The sequence below is a fragment of the Bufo gargarizans genome, chromosome 2, assembly GCF_014858855.1.
Source record: "Bufo gargarizans isolate SCDJY-AF-19 chromosome 2, ASM1485885v1, whole genome shotgun sequence".
In the NCBI taxonomy this organism is placed as follows: domain Eukaryota; kingdom Metazoa; phylum Chordata; class Amphibia; order Anura; family Bufonidae; genus Bufo; species Bufo gargarizans.
The window spans coordinates 726,022,866-726,036,835 of NC_058081.1; the positions used below are offsets into that span (position 1 = coordinate 726,022,866).

Sequence of the window (13,970 nt, forward strand, 5' to 3'; positions counted from 1 at the left end):
GCCATATCATCCTCGCTCAGTATTTACGGGTTCTCTGGTATTGCTCTCTGTTCACACCACATGGGGTTGCTGTGATCTCTTCTGACGCTAGATATTGCTGTGGTCGCCCTTTTCGCCTGTACTGTGCACTGATTCCTCTCGCTGTACCTCCTGTATATATTCCCATGTCTCCCACAGGGCCGGAAGCCTGGGTACTTCTCCTTCCTGGATCCTTTCTCTCCTGCTGTCTGGCTCTTCATGTTGTTGGCTTATCTGGCCGTCAGCTGTGTGCTGTTCTTGGCAGCCAGGTAATGACCCCTGTTTATCCAGCCTCCCTGTGCACTCAATTGTATAATATCCCCGTAATAAGCCCTTTGTGCCTCCACCATGCGCACCTGCAGAGAAGCGAGTGGCCCATCCGCACCCTTGATGTTGTGATTCTTGCACACTCCGCAGTCCACGGTGTAAGGCATATGCACAACCCTTGGCGGTTCTGTTCCCTGAATGCCTGACATCTTCTACTGTTTCCATCCAAAGATCATTAGATAAGAAGTCATCTTCATAGATATAGCGCCATCATGTGGACAGACATCCCTGCACATAGAAATGCGGGGCTTGGTGCCGTACCCATTACTGTCCCCTAAAATGCATTAGTCCTAATTTTCCATTCAGAGAAATTGCTGCAGCTTTCAGTGTATAAAACGTGTTTGCTTTATGATAAATTACGGAAAGTACCGGTTACGTATGCGCCGCGGCGGTGGGAAGGACAGCTGTAAATGTGGCCACACGCCCTGACCACTGGTTTGTCGGGGCCTGTTCACATCTGGGTTGTGGATTTTGTTTATTATTGAGGTCTGCATGATGGACGCCACTTACTCCCAGCAGACCCAGTGATGGGAGTGGTAGTGCTGCATGCCGCAAACATGATGGGAACAGAGACTTACAAGGCTTTACAGAAACTGTGAGCCCTACTGATCTCAACTATAGATCGGAACGTGTTTCTCCAAAGTATCATAGAGAAGTATAAATGACAGACAGATGGAGGGAGAGGTTTAGAATCCCTCAGTCGGCCTTCAGCATGTAAGATCCCGTCATCTTTCCTGATTATCTCTCAGTCTTGTATTCCAGGATGCAATTGACCTTTTCTCTAGAAACACAGAAATTCAGTTGATCGATTGCTTTTGTCTGACCCGGGGCAGTGATTGCCGCAATGACGGATAAAAGAGCCGCTAATTTATCATTATATCCAGTCACTGAATATAAAAAATCTAAAAACGGGAAATTTCCCAAAGAAAGTCATTCCTTTCTGCTAGATAAGACACAAAGGAGGAAATGTCCTTCATTAACCGCACCTGTCCATTGTGTAGGAGCACCAGTACACCCAGTATACCATCACCACTGTTCCCAGTATATAAACCTGACATCAGAGTAGCCTGAAAACCTGACCAGTAGTATCACAGGGCTCCCTATAAACTGATCACAGGCTGTCCGCAGCTGGAACCCACTGATCAGCGGTAACCAAAGAGCAATCACACCAGCAGCTGTTCAGTTTCTGTGCAGCGCCACCACAGCCAAAATGAGGTATTACAGTGACTGTATAATCTGTATATAGTGAGCTCCCTCTAGTGGTGACTGTATAATCTGTATATAGTGAGCTCCCTCTAGTGGTGGCTGTATATATCTGTATGTAGTGAGCTCCTTCTAGTGGTGGATGTATATTCTGTATGTAGTGAGCTCCCCCTAATGGTGGCTGTATAACCTGTATGTAGTGAGCTCCCTCTAGTGGTGGCTGTATAGTCTGTATGTAGTGAGCTCCCTCTAGTGGTGTCTGTATAATCTGTATGTAGTGTGCTCCCTCTAGTGGTGACTGTATAATCTGTATGTAGTGAGCTCCCTCTAGTGGTGGCTGTATAATCTGTATGTAGTGAGCTCCCTCTAGTGGTGGCTGTATAATCTGTATGTAGTGAGCTCCCTCTAGTGGTGGCTGTATAATCTGTATGTAGTGAGCTCCCTCTAGTGGTGGCTGTATAATCTGTATGTAGTGAGCTCCCTCTAGTGGTGGCTGTATAATCTGTATGTAGTGAGCTCCCTCTAGTGGTGGCTGTATAATGTGTATGTAGTGAGCTCCCTCTAGTGGTGACTGTTAATCTGTATGTGGTGAGCTCCCTCTAGTGGTGGCTGTATAATCTGTATGTAGTGAGCTCCCTCTAGTGGTGGCTGTATAATCTGTATGTAGTGAGCTCCCTCTAGTGGTGGCCGTATAATCTTTATGTAGTGAGCTCCCTTTAGTGGTGGCTGTATAATCTGTATGTAGTGATCGCCCTCTAGTGGTGACTGTATAATCTGTATGTAGTGAGCTCTCTCTAGTGGTGGCTGTATAATCTGTATGTAGTGAGCTCCCTCTAGTGGTGGCTGTATAATCTGTATGTAGTGAGCTGCCTCTAGTGGTGGCTGCATAATGTGTATGTAGTGAGCTCCCTCTAGTGGTGACTGTATAATCTGTATGTAGTGAGCTCCCTCTAGTTAGTGCTGTATAATCTGTATGTAGTGAGCTCCCTCTAGTGGTGGCTGTATAATCTGTATGTAGTGAGCTCCCTCTAGTGGTGGCTGTATAATCTGTATGTAGTGAGCTCCCTCTAGTGGTGGCTGTATAATCTGTATGTAGTGAGCTTCCCTCTAGTGGTGGCTGTATAATGTGTATGTAGTGAGCTCCCTCTAGTGGTGGACTGTATAATCTGTATGTGGTGAGCTCCCTCTAGTGGTGGCTGTATAATCTGTATGTAGTGAGCTCCCTCTAGTGGTGGCTGTATAATCTGTATGTAGTGAGCTCCCTCTAGTGGTGGCCGTATAATCTTTATGTAGTGAGCTCCCTTTAGTGGTGGCTGTATAATCTGTATGTAGTGATCGCCCTCTAGTGGTGACTGTATAATCTTTATGTAGTGAGCTCCCTCTAGTAGTGGCTGTATATATATCTGTATGTAGCGAGCTCCCTCTAGTGGTGACTGTATAATCTGTATGCAGTGAGCTCCCTCTAGTGGTGGCTGCATAATCTGTATGTAGTGAGCCCCCTCTAGTGGTGACTGTATCATCTGTATATAGTGAGCTCCCTCTAGTGGTGGCTGTATAATCTATATGTAGTGAGCCCCCTCTAGTGGTGACTGTATAATCTGTATGTAGTGTGCTCCCTCTAGTGGTGGCTGTATAATCTGTATGTAGTGAGCTCCCTCTAGTGGTGGCTGTACAATCTGTAAGTAGTGAGCTCCCTCTAGTGGTGGCTGTATAATCTGTATGTAGTGAGCTCCCTCTAGTGGTGACTGTATAATCTGTATGTAGTGTGCTCCCTCTAGTGGTGGCTGTATAATCGTATGTAGTGAGCTCCCTCTAGTGGTGGCAGTATAATCTTTATGTAGTGAGCTCCCTTCTAGTGGTGGCTGTCATAATCTGTATGTAGTGATCGCCCCTCTAGTGGTGACTGTATAATCTGTATGTAGTGTAAGTGATCGCCCTCTAGTGGGTGACTGTATAATCTGTATGTAGTGAGCTCCCTCTAGTAGTGGCAGTATATATATATCTGTATGTAGCGAGCTCCCTCTAGTGGTGACTGTATAATCTGTATGCAGTGAGCTCCCTCTAGTGGTGGCTGCAGAATCTGTATGTAGTGAGCCCCCTCTAGTGGTGGACTGTATCATCTGTATATAGTGAGCTCCCTCTAGTGGTGGCTGTATAATCTGTATGTAGTGAGCTCCCTCTAGTAGTAGGCTGTATATATATCTGTATGTAGCGAGCTCCCTCTAGTGGTGGACTGTATAATCTGTATGCAGTGAGCTCCCTCTAGTGGTGGCTGCATAATCTGTATGTAGTGAGCCCCCTCTAGTGGTGACTGTATCATCTGTATATAGTGAGCTCCCTCTAGTGGTGGCTGTATAATCTGTATGTAGTGAGCTCCCTCTAGTGGTGACTGTATAATCTGTATGTAGTGGCTCCCTCTAGTGGTGGCTGTATAATCTGTAATGTAGTGAGCTCCCGTCTAGTGGGGGTGGCTGTACAATCTGTAAGTAGTGAGCTCCCTCTAGTGGTGGCTGTATAATCTGTATGTAGTGAGCTCCCTCTAGTGGTGACTGTATAATCTGTATGTAGTGAGCTCCCTCTAGTGGTGGCTGTATAATCTGTATGTAGTGAGCTCCCTCTAGTGGTGACTGTATAATCTGTATGTAGTGAGCGCCCTCTAGTGGTGGCTGTATAATCTGTATGTAGTGAGCTCCCTCTAGTGGTGGCTGTATAATCTGTATGTAGTGCGCTCCCTCTAGTGGTGGCTGTATAATCTGTATGTAGTGAGCTCCCTCTAGTGGTGGCTGCAGGTAGAGCAGCTCAGTGCAGTCCCCCTGTCCCCAGGCCCCGGGAGCAGTACCGTGGTCTACCTCTAGGTGATTACAGCTCTATAGGAGACAGTATTTTGACTCTATTTGCATTGTTCAGACTTTACATCTCTTACTGATGGATTTGGACTTTTCTGGGGGGGATTTGGGGAGATAAGAATAAATTGGCTCAAGTTTATGGACGTTTTTGTTTAGATTTACAATATTTTTGACCTATTACGATTTGTTTCTGTTAAATTAAATCTTGTCAGGTGGCGACGCCCGGGGCTCTGATTTACCTTTACGTGTCGCAGTTTTTAGTTTTGGAGTTTACATCTTGAGATGTTTAGAAAATTCATTATAAGCAATCGAGTCGTCGGAGGCGCGTTCCGTCGTGCACAGCTGGAGGCGCCTATCATCGGCTCTGCCATTCAGCAGATTTATATTGTGTCCTTAATGACATTTTTACTCTTTATCCTCCTGTGTTTAGGAAACCATCAGTAAGCAGGCTGATGGCGGATAATGTTAGCGCTGTTTTTCCAGTCTGGTGCACCCGCTCAGGACAGCGAAGGCTCCTGTTCACCACACATTTCTCCATCTCCCAGTCGCGAAATGCTGGGTGCGCTGATTCCAATTGGGAATGCTGGGTGCGCTGATCGCTGCTGTGCTCCAGTGCACTGCTGACATCACAGATCAGTCAACAGCAGCTTGCTGGCAGTTTCCAGCTTGTGTGACAGATGTCGTACGTGTATAACGCCGCCGTGACAGCGCTGTGTCTCAGGACTCCAGCATGAGATATAACTCTTACCGCCGGGACTCCTCCTGAGAGTTGTATGACTCTCTAATCCGCAGACAACAGTCTGTCTAATGCACAAAGAAGACGCATTAAAACCGCAGCCACCTGCCTGCGAGTCTTCACTTCATAGAAAACAATGTCAACTCCAGGATCGGTCCCAGGTGCCGCGGCGTACGGAGGGAATTAGCACACAGCAGCGCCCATGAAGCTACGTTTCGGGGGAACCCCGCCCCAAGCATGCTAATGCTGTGCTACTCAGACTTTACAGAGCGCTTACCTTTAACCCTTGATTTTCCATGAACGTACAGTGCCTCGCAAAAGTATTCCCCCCCTTGACTTTTTTTGTGTTTTCTTACATTACAGCCTTAAGTTAAATGTTTTGTTAATAAGAATTTTATGTGATGGATCAGAACACAATCGTCTAAGTCGGTGAAGTGAAATGGTAAAAAAATAAAACTATTATTTAGAAATAGAAAACAGAAAATTGCCCTGTGCGTATGTATTCACCCCCTTTGTTAGGGAGCCCATAAAAAGCTCTGGTGCAACCAATTACCTTCAGAAGTCACATGATTAGTGACATGATGTCACCTGTGTGTAATCTAAGTGTCACATGACCTGTCATTACATATACACACCTTATTTTGAAAGGCCCCTGTAACGGTCACGTACACACACAGGCGGAGGATAGTGACCACTGCGCTCCACCCTCACCCCTAGCCCTGCTTACTTGCCTTACGAGTCCTGATGACAGGGGACAACTGGACGGCAGTCCCTAGCTTAGGATACGTGCTAGGAGGACAGACAAGACAAATAACGGATAGTGAACGGACCGGGTCAATACCAAGAGAGCAGCGTAGAACAGAGGGATAAGCAAAGACTGGTCAGGAGAAGCCGGGGTCAAATACCAGGAGAGTCGAGAAGTACAACAGGAGTCCGCAAAGAATAGTGAAGTGGAAGCCGAGGTCAGAATACCAGGAGGGATGCGCAGTACAGGAGGAGCAGGCAGAGGATCGTCAGGGAACAGGGTCAGGTAAGCATACAGGAATCAAACAATCGCAGGAACCTAAACTAACAGGCAACCTGTGGCCAGCAGGCTGCCTGTTAAATACTGGCTAGCTGGGGTCATGTGACGTGGCCAGCGCCACATGACCCGCACTAGGAAGAACAGCTGAGCACCGAGGTTGCTGGGGAAACTGAGGACGCCGGCCGCGCAGAGGAGCCGTGCGCGGCCGGTCCGTCCCGCCCTCTATCACCAAGGAGACGAGGACGCAGTGTGCTTTTTTGCTACTGCGCAGAAACGGGATGCCAGCGGCGCTGAGGAGAGCGAGTGCCCTGGCGTCTCGTGACAGCCCCAGAGGCTGCAACACCTAAGCAAGAGGCATCACTAACCAAACACTGCCATGAAGACCGAGGAACTCTCCAAACAAGTAAGGGACAATGTTGTTGAGAAGTCAGGGTCAGGTTATAAAAAAATATCCAAATCTATCATAACCAAATGGAAAGAACATGGCACAACATCAAACCTGCCAAGAGACGGACGCCCACCAAAACTCATGGGCCGGGCAAGGAGGGCATTAATCAGAGAGGCAGCACAGAGACCTGAGGTAACCCTGGAGGAGCTGCAGAGTTCCACAGCAGAGACTGGAGGATCTGTCCATAGGACGACAATAAGCCGTACGCTCCATAGAGTTGGGCTTTATGGCAGAGCGGCCAGAAGAAGCCATTACTGTCAGCTAAAGACAATAAGCCGCGTTGTGAGTGAAAAGGCCTGTGGGAGACTCCCAAAATGTATGGAGGACGGGGCTCTGGTCTGAGGAGACTAACATTGAACTTTTCAGCCATCAAAGAAAACGCTATGTCTGGCGCAAACCCAACACATCACATCACCCAAAGAACCCCATCCCCACAGTGAGACCTGATGGTGGCAGCATCATACTGGGGGAACTGGGAAACTGGTCAGAGCTGAGGGAAAGATGGATGGTGCTAAATACAGGGATATTCTTGAGCAGAACCTGCCCCACTCTGTGCGTGATCTGAGGCTAGGACGGAGGCTCACCTTCCAGCAGGACAATGACCCCAAACACACGGCTAAAGCAACACTTGGTTTAAGGGGAAACCTGTAAATGTGATGGAACGGCCGAGTCACAGCCCAGATCTCAATCCAATAGAAGATCTGTGTTCAGACGTAAAGATCGCTGTTCACAAGCGCAAACATCCGACCTGAAGGAGCCGGAGCAGTTCTGCAAGGAGGAACGGGCGACAATCCCAGTGGTCAGATGTGGCGACTGCTCATAGAGACTTATCCAGAGCGACTTGGAGCTGTGATTGCCGCAAAAGGGGCCTCTACAAAGTACTGACTTTAGGGGGGTGAATAGTTCTGCACATTGACATTTTCTGTTATTTTGTCCTATTTGTTATTTGCTTCACAATAAAATAAAACTGAGTGGGGAGATGAATGGAGGGCGCATGCGCAGCCGCCCTCCATTCATTTCAATGGGGCTGCCGAAAATAGCCCAGTGCTGGCTTGACTATTTCCGACTACCCCATAGAAATGAATGGGAGCAGGGGCTGCGCATGCGCTGTGCGCTCCCATTCACTTGTATGAGAGCAGCGCTTGGTGGTGGACAGACCCCGGGAAACCTGGGGTCCTCCAGCCTCAGCTCTCTCCGCTCGGTTCTCCTTGTAGGTGTGGGTCTGGGACCCGCTCCTATCAGACAATGGGGGCATATCCAGCGATATGCCCCCATTGTATGTGATGGAAATATCCCTTTAAGGTCACAAAAATACATTTAAATTGAAACATTCGTTCGGTCCCTTTAGACTTCGTTCAAGGTGTGGATCCAAAGTCCCTCTTTTTGCAGAAGCTTCGTATCAATGTGTCGGCCGTCACTGCTCCACATCTCTTCCAGCACCATCCACTTCAAGAGCTCTTTCAGACGACCGTATTCATTTTGTGGCCCTCATTTTGAGGATTGGAACCTCCTTCTGCATGATACAAATTACTATTCATGTCCGCAAAAACGGAATAGGACACCTTGGATTGTCCAAAGGTCCTGAACGAATGTTGCGATTTTAATGTATTTATGTTATGGAAAATGTAGAGTTAGGGCTCATGCACACGACCGTATATATTTAGCGATCCGCAAAAAATACAGTCCGTGTGCATTCCGTATTTTGGGGAACGGAGCAGCCGGCCCCTAATAGAACAGTCCTATCCTTGTTCGTAAAGCGGACAATAATAGGACATGTTCTATTATTGGGTGGAATAGACTAACTCCCGTTTTTTTGTGGACCCATTGAAATGAATGGTTCCACATACGGTCCACAAAAAAACAAAACGCAACCGACACGGAAAAAAAATACATTTGTGTTCATGAGCCTTTAAAGGTAGCTGCTATCTATGCGAGGGCTACACGGCGAGGTTTATTGCTGCGTGTTCACGGTCAGTAGTGGCGCGCTGCGTTCAGCCTGAGAGCGCCGCTTCTCTCCGGGAGGGTTTTATTTAGTATATGGCTCTGGTGACGGGGCTGGGTGTGAGCAGACCGCCGCCATCTGTGCACACATGAGGTGAACCGCCTCCGTTCACCGCGTCCAGTATTACCACTGGATGCTGCAGTACCAGCCGTGGCCAAGAGCGGCGCTGTGTGCTAGACAGCGATCTGTATGATGGCTATAAGAACGACGGTCACACCCCCGAGGACCCGGCCGCTCTCCTAACTATTCTGGTGCATCCTGGACCTCAGTGTTGTGCCGTTCCTCTGTATTTCCTCCTGCAAAACACGCACACATTGAGAACTGGGTGTTATCTTTCCTACTTTTACAGACACCGTTGACACTGTCCAGTGACCAGTCGGTGCTGATTGTGTCAGAGTGGGCATTTTAGGGTTCCCCTGTTGTGCCTCCTGTCAATACAGCATGTCCCTACATAGTCTGTCAGCACTGATTAGACAGAGTGTTTAGGGACGTGTCTCATAGGAGAGGAATACTCACACCCTTAAATGAATTCAGATATTTCCAGGAAGAATAACAGAGGGACGGCACAAAGCATGGTCCAGAATTGTTATTTTAGCTCCCCATCTACAGGCTGCGTACACACGGGGCTCACTACCGGCTCTCAGTCTACAGGCTGTGTACTGACGGGACGTACTACCAGCTCTCAGTCTACAGGCTGTGTACTGACGGGGCTCACTATCGGCTCTCAGTCTACAGGCTGTGTACACACGGGGCTCACTACCGGCTCTCAGTCTACAGGCTGTGTACTGACGGGACGTACTACCAGCTCTCAGTCTACAGGCTGTGTACTGACGGGGCCCACTATCGGCTCTCAGTCTACAGGCTGTGTACACACGGGGCTCACTACAGGCTCTCAGTCTACAGGCTGTGTACTGACGGGGCTTACTATCGGCTCTCAGTCTACAGGCTGTGTACACACGGGGCTCACTACCGGCTCTCAGTCTACAGGCTGTGTACTGACGGGACGTACTACCAGCTCTCAGTCTACAGGCTGTGTACTGACGGGACGTACTACCAGCTCTCAGTCTACAGGCTGTGTACTGACGGGGCCCACTATCGGCTCTCAGTCTACAGGCTGTGTACACACGGGGCTCACTACAGGCTCTCAGTCTACAGGCTGCGTACACACGGGGCTCACTACCGGCTCTCAGTCTACAGGCTGTGTACTGACGGGACGTACTACCAGCTCTCAGTCTACAGGCTGTGTACTGACGGGGCTCACTATCGGCTCTCAGTCTACAGGCTGTGTACACACGGGGCTCACTACCGGCTCTCAGTCTACAGGCTGTGTACTGACGGGACGTACTACCAGCTCTCAGTCTACAGGCTGTGTACTGACGGGGCCCACTATCGGCTCTCAGTCTACAGGCTGTGTACACACGGGGCTCACTACAGGCTCTCAGTCTACAGGCTGTGTACTGACGGGGCTTACTATCGGCTCTCAGTCTACAGGCTGTGTACACACGGGGCTCACTACCGGCTCTCAGTCTACAGGCTGTGTACTGACGGGACGTACTACCGGCTCTCAGTCTACAGGCTGTGTACTGACGGGGCTCACTATCGGCTCTCAGTCTACAGGCTGTGTACTGACGGGACGTACTACCGGCTCTCAGTCTACAGGCTGTGTACTGACGGGGCTCACTATCGGCTCTCAGTCTACAGGCTGTGTACTGACGGGGCTCACTATCGGCTCTCAGTCTACAGGCTGTGTACACACGGGGCTCACTATCGGCTCTCAGTCTACAGGCTGTGTACTGACGGGGCTCACTATCGGCTCTCAGTCTACAGGCTGTGTACTGACGGGGCTCACTATCAGCTCTCAGTCTACAGGCTGTGTACTGACGGGACCTACTACTGTCTCTCAGTCTACAGGCTGCGTACACACAGGGCTCACTACAGGCTCTCAGTCTACAGGCTGTGTACACACGGGGCTCACTACAGGCTCTCAGTCTACAGGCTGTGTACTGACGGGGCTCACTATCAGCTCTCAGTCTACAGGCTGTGTACACACGGGGCTCACTACCGGCTCTCAGTCTACAGGCTGTGTACTGAGGGGGACCGCAGGCCTGCAACCTCTGAGTCTGCAGGCTGCGTACACAAGGGGCTCACTACCAGCTCTCAGTCTACAGGCTGCGTACACACGGGGCTCACTACCAGCTCTCAGTCTACAGGCTGTGTACTGACGGGACCTACTACCGTCTCTCAGTCTACAGGCTGTGTACTGAAGGGACCTACTACTGGCTCTCAGTCTACAGGCTGTGTACTGACTGGGCCTACTACCGGCTCTCAGTCTACAGGCTGTGTACTGACGGGACCTACTACCGGCTCTCAGTCTACAGGCTGTGTACACACAGGGCTCACTATTGGCTCTCAGTCTACAGTCTGTGTACTGACTGGGCCTACTACCGGCTCTCAGTCTATAGGCTGTGTACTGACGGGACGTACTACCGGCTCTCAGTCTACAGGCTGTGTACTGACGGGACGTACTACCGGCTCTCAGTCTACAGGCTGTGTACTGACGGGACGTACTACCGGCTCTCAGTCTACAGGCTGTGTACTGACGGGACCTACTACCGGCTCTCAGTCTACAGGCTGTGTACTGACGGGACCTACTACCGGCTTTCAGTCTACAGGCTGTGTACTGACGGGACCTACTACCGGCTCTCAGTCTACAGGCTGTGTACTGACGGGACGTACTACCGGCTCTCAGTCTACAGGCTGTGTACTGAGGGGGCCCACAGGCCTGCCACCTCTAAGTCTGCAGGCTGTGTACACACGGGACCCACTACCAGCTCTCCATATACAGGCTGTGTACTGACGGGGCCCGCAGGCCTGCCACCTTTGAGTCTACAGGCTGTGTACACACGGGCCCACTACCGGCTCTCAGTCTACAGGCTATGTGCTGACGGGACCTACTACCGGCTCTCAGTCTACAGGCTGTGTACATGCGGGGCCCACTACCGGCTCTCAGTCTACAGGCTGTGTACACGCGGGGCCCACTATCGGCTCTAAGTCTACAGGCTATGTGCTGACAGGGCCCACTATCGGCTCTCAGTCTACAGGCTGTGTACTGATGGGGCCCACTATCGGCTCTCAGTCTACAGGCTGTGTACTGATGGGGCCTACTACCGGCTCTCAGTCTACAGACTGTGTACTGACTGGGCCCACTATCGGCTCTCAGTCTACAGGCTGTGTACTGACTGGGCCCACTATCGGCTCTCAGTCTACAGGCTGTGTACTGATGGGGCCCACTATCGGCTCTCAGTCTACAGGCTGTGTACTGATGGGGCCCACTACTGGCTCTCAGTCTACAGGCTGTGTACTGATGGGGCCCACTACCGGTTCTTAGTCTATAGGCTGTGTACTCACAGGGCAAGCAGGCCTTGCAGCTTCATTTTACATGCTGTGTACACATGGGGCCCGATGCCAGCTCTCAGTCTAGAGGCTGTGTGCTGATGGGGCCCACTACCGGTTCTTAGTCTACAGGCTGTGTACTGATGGGGCCCGCAGGCCTCGCAGCTTCATTCTACAGGCTGTGTACTTATGGGGCCCACTATCGGCTCTCAGTCTACAGGCTGTGTACTGTTGGGGCCCGCAGGCCTCGCAGCTTCATTCTACAGGCTGTGTGCCGACGGGGCCCACTACCGGTTCTTAGTCTACAGGCTGTGTACTCACAGGGCCCACAGGCCTCCCAGCTCTCATTCTACATGCTGTGTACACATGGGGCCAGATGCCAGCTCTCATTCTACATGCTGTGTACACGGACTGTCCCAGTGTGTGCCACCCTCACATCTGCCTCTTCTCCCCTCAGATTGAGCCCCTATGAATGGTATAACCCACATCCGTGTCTGCGGGAACGGCACCACATCCTGGAGAACCAGTACACCCTGGGAAACAGCCTGTGGTTTCCTGTCGGAGGGTTCATGCAGCAGGGATCGGAAGTCATGCCCCGGGCCCTGTCTACAAGATGTGTCAGCGGGGTCTGGTAAGTGTGGGGGAGTGCAACGTGCACCAACCACGGTTTCCTTTGGAAGCACATTGTTTGCTGGCTTCCCCTAGGTCCATTATCCACCCCAGGCCTGTACATAGCCTTGTAGACATCCCCTACTCCAGCATCACTTGCCCCTGCTCCATTATCACGGGCCCCGCTCTAACATCTCAGGCCCCCTCTCCAGCCGCTGTCATCTGGTGCCTCTCTTCCAGGTGGGCCTTCACCCTCATCATTATCTCTTCCTATACCGCCAACCTGGCTGCCTTCCTGACAGTGCAGAGGATGGAGGTCCCGATAGAGTCCGCTGATGACCTGGCAGATCAGACCAACATTGAGTATGGGACCATTCATGGTGGATCCACCATGACCTTCTTCCAGGTGGGTAATCTTGTCCGCACTCGCTGTAAAAATAATTTAAAGTAAGGAGGAGCGATGAACCGAAGTGTGAATGGCAAACTGTGAATCAGTGCGGTCTCCACCGGACTGGATATGACAACCCTAGAGATGGAGAGGCCAGCAGTATAGACGCATAGTGCTACTCTATACCGCCCTCTATAGTGTACATGTCCAGATAGACCGCCCTCTGTAGTGTACGTGTCCCCGTAGACCGCCCTCTAGAGTTTACATGTCCCAGTAGACCGCACTCTATAGTGTACATGTCCCGATAGACCGCCCTCTATAGTGTACATGTCCCAGTAGACCGCCCTCTATAGTGTACATGTCCCGTTATACTGCACTCTATAGTGTACATGTCCCGGTAGACCGCCCTCTATAGTGTACATGTCCCGTTATACCGCCCTCTATAGTGTACATGTCCCGTTATACCGCACTCTATAGTGTACAAGTCCCGGTAGGCCGCACTCTAAAGTGTACATGTCCCGGTAGACCGCACTCTACAGTGTACATGTCCCGATAGACCGAACTCTATAGTGTACATGTGCAGGTAGACCGCATTCTATAGTGTACATGTGTCGGTAGACCGCACTCTGCAGTATACATGTCCATGTAGACCGCACTCTATAGCGTACATGTCCCCGTAGACCGCACTCTATAGTGTACATGTCCCCGTAGACCGCACTCTATAGTGTACATGTCCCCGTAGACCGCACTCTATAGTGTACATGTCCCCGTAGACCGCACTCTATAGTGTACATGTCCCCGTAGACCACACTCTATAGTGTACATGTCCCGGTAAACCACACTCCATAGTGTACATGTCCCAGTAGACCGCATTCTATAGTGTACATGTCCCGGTAGACCGCACTCTATAGTGTTCATGTCCCGGTAGACCGCACTCTATAGTGTACATGTGCAGGTAGACCGCACTCTATAGTGT

The 13,970-nt window shown here is 50.5% G+C and overlaps 1 protein-coding gene across 1 annotated transcript in view; it reads left to right on the top strand.

Annotated features, from left to right (window-relative positions):
* Window positions 1-13,970, top strand: part of GRIK5 (glutamate ionotropic receptor kainate type subunit 5) — a 153,272-nt gene that overhangs the window by 109,110 nt on the left and 30,192 nt on the right. Inside the window, exons 13-15 of the mRNA XM_044278726.1 lie at window positions 178-287; window positions 12,455-12,628; window positions 12,847-13,012. Of these exons, the coding sequence (XP_044134661.1) occupies window positions 178-287; window positions 12,455-12,628; window positions 12,847-13,012 (450 nt within the window). The remainder of the gene's footprint in view (window positions 1-177; window positions 288-12,454; window positions 12,629-12,846; window positions 13,013-13,970) is intronic.